Source organism: Ostrinia furnacalis, unplaced genomic scaffold, assembly GCF_004193835.3.
Source record: "Ostrinia furnacalis isolate ACB-3 unplaced genomic scaffold, ASM419383v2 OfSCF1780, whole genome shotgun sequence".
Classification (NCBI taxonomy): Eukaryota; Metazoa; Arthropoda; class Insecta; order Lepidoptera; family Crambidae; genus Ostrinia; species Ostrinia furnacalis.
Window position 1 is genome coordinate 1,058,956 of NW_021132019.1, and position 12,939 is coordinate 1,071,894.

The 12,939-nt window shown below is 37.3% G+C and overlaps 1 protein-coding gene across 1 annotated transcript; it reads left to right on the forward strand.

Moving 5' to 3' along the window:
• The first annotated feature begins 2,787 nt into the window (after positions 1-2,787).
• Positions 2,788-11,826, forward strand: LOC114353678 (uncharacterized). Its single transcript, XM_028305747.1, has 7 exons — positions 2,788-2,902; positions 2,982-3,187; positions 3,608-3,988; positions 4,353-4,500; positions 6,577-6,721; positions 9,995-10,128; positions 11,485-11,826. Exons 1-7 carry the CDS (start codon positions 2,788-2,790, stop codon positions 11,628-11,630), a joined length of 1,275 nt encoding a protein of 424 aa, XP_028161548.1. The 3' UTR covers positions 11,631-11,826.
• Positions 11,827-12,939: the final 1,113 nt, after the last annotated feature.

The window sequence follows — 12,939 nt, forward strand, 5'->3', positions numbered from 1 at the left end:
GCTTAAAAATTGAGAACTGCTCAGATATTGTTTTGAGTATGCGAAATGTAAGTTTAGGAGCTGCTTAACTATTTGAGAAGCCGTCAAATATTTAAATGGCGTTTCAGTATTCGGCCGTTTGTCTGTATTAATTAATTAGAAACTGTTAATTAGCTATACCTACTTATTTATTGCTTTTACTTTACATCTTAGATACGGTTAACTGAACCGAAAACCGTATACCTATTTAAATACCTAATTCAATGGACTTTTGAAACGGCCAATAATATTTTCAGTTTTCAACTTACGCCCGTATTCACAAATGATTCTTGCTTAAGTGAAGCAGCGAATCAAATCGAACGCACAGCGCGCAGCGTTGAATAGAGCTCGTGTGTTACGGCGCACTGTGAGACCTCATAGTAACGTTTGTGATACAGGCGTTAATTTAGTAGGTAAATATCGCCTTTCCAAAGACAGCAATGTGTAAAAAAATCTGGAACTTAGAATTCTATGAAGTGCAAAAAAACTCTTATCTGTAATCTTTCCAAGGGCCCAAAAGACCGCATAATATCAAGCTTGCTAGTTACAAGTGTCAATCAACCCGATCATTCCTAATGTAATGAGTTTAAGAGACTTTCCACTTCAGCTTTTTCCTTTAAGATTTGTATTTACTTAGATAGAGTAAGGTAATTTCAATCCACAAAGACTAAAAAGGAAAAATGCAACTCTTATCACAACTATCTTCTCCCTGAGTTGTCTGGAAGAGATCTCTTTCTAACGAGAAGACCGCCTAAATTGTGGTGTTTTAACTATAAAACTAATAACTATTATCAGGTTTGTGTTGCGTAGACAAATCCATAAGTCATTATAAAGATGCATGCATGATCCATTGCATTCAATGATTCAACCCAGTTTGGAAAAATTTGGTACATAAAAATACATTTTAGGCGAAAATAAACTATCTACTACTGCCATCTATGTTATGATAATTACATTAAAATTCTGAGAAAATTAAGTATTTCTACTCACCGCTAGATGTCGTGATAGATAGTAACTTGTTATTTTACTCACCGCTAGATGGTACTACATACCATACATATTAATTATTCACTAGATGGCAGTACTGTCGAGAAATTTACCCTATTTATTTTTATACCCATTCATTCATTCGTTCGTTCCGATCGATTTATCTATGGCACAGATATGGATAGATGCAGCATGTGTCAAAAATTGTATGAAGCCGAGCACAGATATGGATAGATGCAGCATGTGTCAAAAATTGTATGAAGCCGAGCGTGCCACTTTTTAAACGTCATTAGTGTCATTTTAGCGAATTTTAGTGATTGCCGCAACGTAAAAGTAATCGTATCATCGTACTGCATTTGCAAAGTCATCGAATGATATCGTGCGACTCGATTCGAAAATTAATTAATTCCGATAAAACTGATAATTTGTTAAATACAAAACCAAAAACATCTTTATTTACCTTTTTAAAATAAATTAATTCTTACAAATCGTCAAATCTCGTTATTTATTTTACCCTACCAGCGTTTCAAGACATAAATTTGTCAGACAAAAGTGTGTGTCTTATTGTTATGAGTAAGTACGGTTCCTTGGGATCGGTATGAGTGCACCACATACAGGGACCATGGTTTTAACTCTTAAGAGTACATCGCAGGATATGTATTAAAAACAATGCTACTTTATACTTCTTCTACTGCTACTTTATTCTAATTAATTATTTGCTACTTGTGCTGTTAATTACAATTCTCAATCCGTAAATAATATCTTCTTTCTACCGTGTTTGTACTACTGTTCTCGTAAAATCATCGTAACCGATTGTTGTAATCGGATTACATGAACATCACTCGACCATGTATGTCCATTTGGACATATCGGAATGGCACGCTTTGACGATCAACTTGCTGTATCTACTCTAATCCATATCTGTGATCTATGGACTTGCTGAAGGAAGGGAAAGATGCATTATGCCGTGTTTCAAGGCCAGAAATTTAAAAGTTAGCTTGTCATTTAATGGCGGCTTTATTAATTTACTGCAAAGTGAACCTTATGCTGTTAGCAAATAAGTTGAAAATTAAATAGAATACAACATGTCAGCCTGAAAAGTTTACTTTTGTTTGTTTGGCTTTGGCTCAGTGTTGTTCCTGACAAATTTAGGGTTGCCGTATTCTAATTCTAAAATTGCCGGATTTTTAAGGAAAACTTAGAAAAATTGCCGTATTGTACAACATGCTTACTTGGAAGGTTAAAATTAAAAAAAATGTTGATGTATTATGTACTATAAGTACGTAAACTACTTTTAAACTTACTTATTTTATTCTTCACTTTTAAAGGTTTTGAATAGTTTAGTCCTAGAACCTACCCGAATAAAAGTGAAAAATCTACCAAAATGAGGAACTAACGATTTTAGACATTAATATCTCGGGATAAGGTTGCATTTGGTTGAATTCTGTTGACGTTTCTTTTCATGGCGCTTCTACTTCATCTATGATTTACAATTTGGTGCGTTCCATTAGACGAAATATTTTTTTTTGTTTACTAAAACTCATGAAAAACTCATAAAACTCTACAATAATCAATTGCCGTATATTTTGATACGGTAATGAAAGAGCTGCCGTATACCGTATTTATGGTGCCTAAGATGCCTGAATGCCGTATATTACGGCAATTGCCGTATCAAGAACATCACTGCTTTGGCTATAATAATTTGGATTCATTTAGATCCTATGTATTACTTTTCTCTATGATTTAGATTGTTTTATATTATTATTATATTTTACTTTGACAATGAGTATTTATCATTGGAAATTAGGTGATGTTGCCCTTGCGAAGATATGTAAGAAGGCTTATGCAAAAGTTCATGTTGTGTATGATAAAAAAGGCCTGTTTTATGATACGAAAGGTTTGTTTTCAAACTAGTACTTTAAAAACTTTATTTTAAACAAGCTATGGAACTTATTTTAAGTATTCCTGCCACACAGTTTTAGGTATATCAGCAAACGAAGACGGCAGCATCACAGTGACGGAAGAACTTTGCTATTATGTTGAGATTATTCGAACTAAAGAAAGACTATGGCTTCCATACACCTGCCTCCATTTAGCTGAGAGATCTCGGCCTTTCTATGGGCCTGCAGACAAGACAACTCCACCTAAACCCAGTAAAACCTCTTCTGATATGCCTAAAAAGGTATTAAAATTCTTCTCCTAACTTTTGTAGAAACTTATCATAAAATTAAATTATAGTAACTTAGATGTTAGCTTTGAGTGACTGTCACTCAGAATAATAGCTTTCTACTGGTGAAAGAATTTACAAAATCAGTTCAGTAGCTGCTCCTAAAAGATTCCAATTTTCCAAAAGAACTTTACCACTTTTTATTGCGGTGTTTGATAATCAAACACCGCAATAAAAAGTGGTAAAGTTCTTCTTTGATTATACCTATTGTTACTTTAATTAGAAAAGTTTCTTACTATCTATTAAAACCAACATAAAAATAATTTAATTCCTTTAACAATATTAACTTTCTATTTATAGCATCATTAATAAACTTAACTATAATTTCTGAATATTTATGAGTAGTTATAATGAATCATTTAAAAAACTTTTCAGAGAAAAATCAAACAAGACCATACCCTGCCATTTAGCGTGAAGATATCAAAAAGTTACAAAGAGCCAGATCTTAACACCACTTACGATATCCGTCACATGCCGTTAAAGCAAGGGAAATATGAGAATGCTTTCAGCGAGTTTGTGCGCCGAGGCAAGGAAATGCTATTCGATCAGTACTTCATAATCCTCCAAACTGCTTTAGTACGAGATGACGATTGCTTGGATTACCTGTTAAACGTTGATGCGAGCACGGAAGACAAGTTTGAGATGGTGATCAAGAAAATAGCTACGGAGAAAGAGTTGGAAAATTACCTGCATCAATGTTGGAGGTATAACTTCATATGCAAGCAGAGTGATAGTAAAGATACACCGGAGAAATCAGTAAGTATGAAAGATAGCGTAGAAAATCTTCTTTTAATTTTAATAAAATTAAATAAAACTTATTATTTCTGAAAAAATACCTGAACTAAGTACATTTAATCCTAATACCTAGGTGAATTTTTGCATAAACAAAATAAAAAAACCCAGAACTATTTCATTTTAAGAAGATAGAAAAACATAGTTTGTAGTTGTGTTTAAAGTAGCTACAAGTCCCCAAACTAGCACTATCTTTTAATGATTTGATAATTTAATAAATTAATTTTAAATCATTTCTTTTTCAAAATCTGTCACTGTGGCTAATACTTTTATTACACACAAGTATTAATTCTTTTACTATAGCAACATTTGTTTATTTTCTTTCCAGAATGCCACATCTCCCCAGAAAGCTGCTATAACCCTCCACATACCGTGGTGCCTCGTCTGCGGCAAGGGTAGCAAGCTGCGCGAGTGCCCCAACTGTCCCTCTTCCTTCCACCCTGTATGCAGGCGCGAGTGGCTGGTCACTATCATACGTGAGTGTCTTATTGTCCTTGCAATAAGGGTAATTTTGCAACAACAGTAACACTTATTACTATAACTGTCCCTCGTCATTCCACCCTGTAGGTATGTAGGCGCGAGTGGCTGGTCACTATCATACGTGAGTATCTTATTGTCCTTGCAATAAGGCTCATTTTGCAACAAAATTAACATTTGTTACTATACTGTCCTTCTTCCTTCCACCCTGTATGTAATGTAGGCGCGAGTGGCTGGTCACTATCATACGTAAGTATCTTATTGTCCTTGCAATAAGGGTAATTTTGCAACAAAAATATCATTTATTACTATACTATCCTTCTTCCTTCCACCCTGTATGCAAGCGCGAGTGGCTGGTCACTATCATACGTGAGTATCTTATTGTCTTGTTGGTTGTCCTAATTAAATAAATAAATAAATAAATAAATTGTCCTTTTAATAAGGGTAATTTTGCAACAAAAATAACATTTATTACTATAAATTTACTGTCCCTCTTCCTTCCACCCTGTATGCAGGCGCGAGTGGCTGGTCACTATCATACGTAAGTATCTTATTGTCCTTGCAATAAGGGTAATTTTGCAACAAAAATATCATTTATTACTATACTATCCTTCTTCCTTCCACCCTGTATGCAAGCGCGAGTGGCTGGTCACTATCATACGTGAGTATCTTATTGTCTTGTTGGTTGTCCTAATTAAATAAATAAATAAATAAATAAATTGTCCTTTTAATAAGGGTAATTTTGCAACAAAAATAACATTTATTACTATAAATTTACTGTCCCTCTTCCTTCCACCCTGTATGCAGGCGCGAGTGGCTGGTCACTATCATACGTAAGTATCTTATTGTCCTTGCAATAAGGGTAATTTTGCAACAAAAATATCATTTATTACTATACTATCCTTCTTCCTTCCACCCTGTATGCAAGCGCGAGTGGCTGGTCACTATCATACGTGAGTATCTTATTGTCTTGTTGGTTGTCCTAATTAAATAAATAAATAAATAAATAAATTGTCCTTTTAATAAGGGTAATTTTGCAACAAAAATAACATTTATTACTATAAATTTACTGTCCCTCTTCCTTCCACCCTGTATGCAGGCGCGAGTGGCTGGTCACTATCATACGTAAGTATCTTATTATCCTTGCAATAAGTTTATTTTACCACAACCCTCCACATACCGTGGTGCCTCGTCTGCGGCAAGGGTAGCAAGCTGCGCGAGTGCCCCAACTGTCCCTCTTCCTTCCACCCTGTATGCAGGCGCGAGTGGCTGGTCACTATCATACGTAAGTATCTTATTGTCCTTGCAATAAGGGTTATTTTACTATAACCCTCCTTTAATTTTATAACCCTCCACAAACCGTGGTGCCTCGTCTGCGGCAAGGGTAGCAAGCTGCGCGAGTGCCCCAACTGTCCCTCTTCCTTCCACCCTGTATGTAGGCGCGAGTGGCTGGTCACTATCATACGTAAGTATCTTATTGTCCTTGCAATAAGGGTTATTTTACTATAACCCTCCTTTAATTTTATAACCCTCCACAAACCGTGGTGCCTCGTCTGCGGCAAGGGTAGCAAGCTTCGCGAGTGCCCCAACTGTCCTCGTCCTTCCACCCTGTATGCAGGCGCGAGTGGCTGGTTACTATCATACGTAAGTGTCCTTTTGTCTTTTTCATAAGGATAATTTTGTAACAACTTTTACTATTAAGTGAGATTTTATTGTTCTCTACTAGCGGCCGCCCGTGACTTCGTACGCGTAAACCCCGTTTTACCCCGAAGTTTCGATTATTTTTTAGGAATTGCCCGGAAATTATTCGAATTTTTCTCGCCGTAAAAACCATCGTGGACTTCAACGAACATTAAAAAAAGAGAATTGGTAAAATTGGTCCAGGCGTTGTTGATTTATGCGCTTACCAACACATTTTGCGATTCATTTTACTAGCATTCACTTAATCGGTAAGTTTTTCTTAGTAGGACCCACTGATAATGTGGGGAGAGATCCACATAACCCGCCCACTTATGGAAATGCAATCGAACTTATTTTCTAAAATACCTACAGCACTTTTCTTTTAAAACTTCCAGACCGCAAGAACCCTCCCAAGAAGGCGGTCAAGCAGGTGACCCTAGTAGAGAAGATTCTCTCCAGCACGAGAACCATCTGTTCAGTGCGCAAGGAGCGGGAGAACATCGATCTGTGCCCCAGCTGCATGTGGGGACCGAGAGTGGGGTAAGAGCATAGCTGGGCATTAACTCGTTAATCCGTTAATCGTTAATTAACGAAGTTAACATTTCTATTAACGGATTAACTTTTAAGTTAACTTTAAAAAATGTTAACGGACTCGTTAACTTCCGTTAAACTATCACTACAGAAGGGTACAAGAAAGAGGGGCAGCTACATTAGGTAACACAGAGTCGTTCAGGAGAGTGCCAGGAAGTGGTACAGCAACCGCAGTTAAGGAACGGCTGGGACGAACAAGGATAAGCGAATCCAACTCGTGAGCCTTGACAGGGATACGCTGGTTAAGGCGGACCTTTACAAGGCTTGGGAGCCTACGGGTGACGAGCTATTGGACGTGGAGAGGGTCATTAATTATACACATATTTTCTACTTTGCCGAACATTTGCACGAGAACGGTTTGTCCAAAACATATGAATTTGGTCTTATTTAATGCAGGATTAAATGCCCTTCACCCGTCAGGAAGACCACTTTTCGATAGGGTAAGTCCTTTAGGCGGTATAACCGGAAAACCCCCACCACTTAAGCACAACTCAGTCGATAAAATCGCAATAAAATCTTTTGTAGGAATTATTTCCGATTTAAAATATAATTCTACTGGCCGGGACAAATTTTACAACTGAATTTATGACCAGTTTTCCTCAACCGATTGAGCTGAAATTTAGTATACTTATGTAAGTACGATGACAATGCAATGTTATGGTACCATTGAGCTGGTCAGATGGTGGAGTCAGGAGGTGGCCATAGGAACTCCTAAATGAAACGGCGGCATCGCATCGAATTTGGGTTCGTTGGATTTGTCTTTTTGAGCACTTTAGTACTAGATGATGTCCAGGCTCCTGATGATGGAGTCAGGAGGTGGCCATAGGAATTCCTAAACGAAACGGTGGAAACTTATCGAGTTTGGGTTAGTTGGATTTGTCTTTTTATTTGAGCACTTTGGTGCTAAATTGTATTGTAATTGAACCAAGGCTCTGAGATTGAGATACCTACTAATAATAAAAAGTGTAAAATCAAATTATAATATTAAATTTAAAAACAGGCTTTTATTCTGAAATGGAGTTGTACAAAAACGAAAAAAATAATTGTACTTATGCAAGGTTCAAATAATTTCGAAAGCTTGTAGCGCAAACATAAAAGAGGAAATAAATTCCATGCGCGATACAAGCTTTCGAAATTATTTGAACCTTTCATAAATTTTTTTTCGTTTTATTATCATGTTAACGGATTAACGATTAACGTTAACTTGCGTTAAATCTTGCGAAATATAACGTTTTGACGTTTAACGAAGTTAATTTTTTTATTAACGGTTTAACGATTAACGAAGTTAACTATTTGATTAACGGTGCCCAGCTATGGGTAAGAGACTTCTATGCAGTGGCGGATTTACAGTTTTGCCGCCCGTAGGCTAGGTTGGGGTTGGATCTTTATTTAACTTTTATCTTCTGAAATCGAGTAAGTGTCATCTGAAATCTGCCGCCCCTAGGCCGCGGCCTATACGGCCTATTGACAGATCCAGGACTGCTCTATGTAAGGCTAAGAACTCACGGAGCGATTTTCACCCGCGCCCGCGGCGGTTGTGGAATTGCCGTTTTATTTCAAAACTCACGGAGCGGTTATTTTTTTTATTTTTTTTTTTTTTATCCACAACGAGGAAGCTCTTGGCCTGTATCTCACCTGATGGTAAGTGATTTGCGCGGTTATTCTAAGAACTCACGGCGCGATTTTAAATCGCGTATTATATCATACTTTTTTTTTCTCGAATCAACAGGTGAACATAGATAGATTTTATTGTAAATGCAAAATCTAAATTACATACCAATAAGTGATAATTTAACAAAAGATGTGTTACAAATGTTATCATTTTACGTGACCGTAGCCATCACAAAATGTAAGTAATAAAATAAATTTTGTGGAGTAAATAGTTAATAAAATAAAGTTTTTTATTGGCATCAATGAAATCGTTAATAGGGGCCTAGAATAGCGAGATAATGTAATAAAGTAGTGGTTTTAAAAATTAAGAATAACTGCAATAATTATTTTGGATTATTTTTAACAATTCAAAAAGTCGGGGGTTCAGTAAAGTTCAAAATCATTCTAGCTACGACGACGTAGTCTTGCTAAGCTCGACTTTATTTCTGTTGTGAATAAAGTTCAAAATCATTCCAGCTACGACAACGTACCTAGTCTGGTATACATAGATCGTTTCATCCAGGCGCCCCAATTTTTGGTTTAGGGAAGCGCGGGGTGCAGTTTGATCCCAGCAATCCGAGCGTCATTATTGTAGTGTGCGTGTCCTTTCTTGGATAATTTAGTGTGTACCGATAACACTCAAACAGGAAGAGGAGTGGAAAACGGAAGAATGGTGGGGCGCGTCTTCGTGGATGAAACGATCTAATACAACCAATGTCTTACTAAGTTCGTCTTTATATCTGTTGTCAATAAAGTCCAAAATGGTTGCAGCTACGACGACGTAGTGTGGCACAAGCAATGTCTTACTAAATTCGTCTTTATTTCTATTGTCAATAAAGTCCAAAATGGTTGCAGCTACGACGACGTAGTGTGGCACAAGCAATTTCTTACTAAATTAGTATTTATTTCTATTGTCAATAAAGTCCAAAATGGTTGCAGCTACGACGACGTAGTGTGGCACAAGCAATGTCTTACTAAATTCGTCTTTATATCTATTGTCAATAAAGTCTAAATTAGTCTTACGGCACACTGCACAGATTTAATCATTATACAGGGTGTCCAGGAATGGGTGAATCAAAATGATAGGGGAGGTAGCACAGCTCTACTAATGTACTATCCCAAAAAAAATATGAAAAAAAAATTTGAGTTCGGATTTTTTTTTTAATAAAGTGCTCTAAACTCGAAATCTAGTCATTCTTTCAAAAGTTTGTTTACAGATAAACGAAGCGATCATGTACAATTAATATTAGTAAGAAAAAAGTACAAATAAACTCCAAACGCAGCAATTATAGCCAGATACTTAGGCAAAGCTGATTTATCTTCACTTTATCAAAAAAAAATTTTTTCCTTTTGCGCTTTTTTTTTCATATTTTTTTGGGATAGTACATTAGTAGAGCTACCTCCCCTATCAGTTTGATTCACCCATTCTGGGACACCCTGTATGCAAGTACCTCAGTTTGTATAGAAAACACGCGCGGCATAACACATTGACAACGCGTTTGCGCGCGGGATTCGTTATTATGCCTTTTTCGTCTTTATATCTGTTGCCAATAAAGTCCAAAATGGTTGCAGCTACGACGACGTAGTGTGGCACAAGCTTGGCACGTGCGCATGGTGGCCGGCCCGGGTGCTGACTCCGGGCTGCGTGCCGGCCTGCCTGCTGAGCAGGACCCACTCGCCGCGCCAGTGGCCTCTGCAGTACTACGGTGAGCCCCTAACATTTACTACATTAGCCACGCTAAAGGATTGTTCTATCTTTCTTAAAGTTTCCAGAGCAGAAGCACGACCTCTTCGCTAGCTATAGTCTGGTCTGTGAGAATTTTGTCCAATGACCCCAAGCTACCCATCCTTATCGCTCGCGCGTAATTATATTGCTGTTGCGACTGTGCGACGGGCGCCCGCAGTGAGTGTGCGAGCGCGACAGCAAGATAATTACGCGCGAGCGATAAGGATGGGTAGCTTGGGGTCATTGGACAAAATTCTACGTGCTCGCAGACCGGGCTTTACATTAGCCACGCTAAAAGATAGTTCTATCTCTCAAGTTTCCAGAGCAGAAGCACGACCTCTTCGCTAGCTAGACGGGTTGGAGAGATCAGTACGGCTAGCACGAAAAACTTTCGAGTTCAAATCGTTTGCGTACTCGAATCGCAATCAAAAGATTAAGTAAGAAAACTACAACAGCGAACTTGTGAACGTGTCCCAAAGTGAACTTAGTATGAGATGTGGTTGCACGAAACTATTTGGAGAATCAAAATTGTCAAGTTATCGTTTAATTCAAAGATTGAGTATCGAATTTTATCGAATACGCAAACGATTCGAAGACAAAAGTTGTTCATGCTAGAGGTACAGGTGTATGCATATTAACAAATACTTTTGTTAGATGCATTGTGTGGTTTACTACTCGGTTTGTAATTTTGTATTAATGTCCTTTGCGTGTGTTATGTGCTTGGGTAACTAACATGCTTAATGTGTAGAAAAATTAAATTGCGTCCATTTTGTATCTGGGAAGAAATTTGTATTTTTTAACTGAGTTGATTCTATTCATGTACTAATATTACAAAAATAGGACAGTTTTAATTCCAAAATCACTTCGTCTTGTCTCACTTGTCTAACCCCCCTGGTGCCTAGTGTTTAACATTGCTGGGTGTCAGGTACGCTAAACTGCTCTTGGGGGATGCGTGACAGTTATAATTGCGAAATCGCTTCGCTCCGGCGTTTTTTCGCAGTCTTACTTCGTCTACCTAAATCCCCCGGTGGTTGGTATCTAACATTGCCCGGGTGTCGGTACACTAAACTACTCGTGGGGGCAGGCTAACCGCTATGTGCCTGTTATACCTATTGGCCCCTTAGACAAAGTTACAAACGTGACAGTTGTAAGTAATTCAGATATCAGTTCACTCCGGCATTTTTCTTTCGCTCCGTGTACTTATCAAAACTGTCATGCACGAATGCTACTTTATCCACTTTAGTCCACTTTTTTGCTCCGTGAAGTGATTTCTAATTCAAAACTGTCACTTTGTCTAACTCCCCTGGTGGCTGGTGTATAATATTGCTGGGTGTAGGTACACTAAACTACTCATGGGGAGAAGCCAACCGCATGTGCCTGTTTCTGCCGAGCCACACGGCGGCGCTTGAAGGCGGCGACCCGATGCGACAGCAAGCCGTGTTGGACGCCTGCGACGATTATATCGCTGTATATCTGACGTAAGGCCTTACTAACCTCAGTGGTTTGTAAATTGACCACCATTGACCAATAATTTTAAGGCACAACTTCTCGAAGGTCTCGTATTACAAAGCCTTATTAATAGCCTCGGTCGATGAGAAATTGATTCACCAAACAGATAGACAATAAGGGTTTTCGCGTATGAAAGATCCGCTAGATGGCGGGACGTGGATGTGGGGTCCGACTGCTGCGTGATTGGTGGATTTTGACATATCTGACAATGCCATGTCAAAATTAACCAATCATGCAGCATTTGGACCTCGCGTCTACGTATTGCCATCTGGCGGATTTTTCTTACGCGAAAACCCTCATTAGACAAAAAAGCTACGGTGTGTATTACAGAACGAAAATAAACTCCATTCAATTTCAAGCATACTCGTAGATTGAGCCTTAGATTTATTTGATATTTATTCGTATTAGTTATATCAATCATAGGACAGAATCTATGACTTAGTTTTAAACAGCGTCCTAGAAAAGAAAGATTCTTTTTGAGAATTCTTGTATTGGAATTGGAATTATTGGTTAATGGGCACATTTACGCCACATTGATCTGAAGCTTTTATAAAATCAAGACTACTTTTGTATTCGTTCTTTTAACACGCTTTTGAAATTATTTATTTGATTTTGCATGTTGAATAATTTTATTTATGTTGACAATGTCGTGGATCGACTGCTTAAAAATCAATGTTAATTTTATACTTTTTGACTGTATTTGTTCTTTTGACACGTTTTTTTAATTGTTTATTTGATTTTGCATGTTGAATAGTTTTATTTATGTTGACAATGCCCAGGGTTGAGTACTTATTCATAACACATCTATGTTATTTCTCACTGAACTCGATTCTATTTAGCAGGATACAAAGTTGAGTATTGCATGTTTAATAATTTAATTGTGCAAATGTTCAGGTGTTTCAGTAATCTTTTAAGGTTCTCTTGCGAGATAATAAAATTATATAAGTATGTTGTTTTCAAAATTTTATCTATAAAGATATCAATCTTTAATCTGAAATCATTAAATTACCAGTGACGCAGGCGCAAGATTATGCCGATATTTGATTTAATTTTTAATAGATCGTAAAAAAACGTTTAAAAATCGATCGATCATGCCTTGACAGCTTTACCTAAAGGCTAAGCTGATAAAATCAGCTGCAAATTATTGATTAATCTTTAGTTTAAGCCTGGTTGATAAATAATTTTGTAGAAAGTGATATCTTGATTGTGATAATAAATCTATTTTGATTTGAATAACCTTGATTGTGTTTTTACCACCCTTGGACATAACGCCACCTTGTCC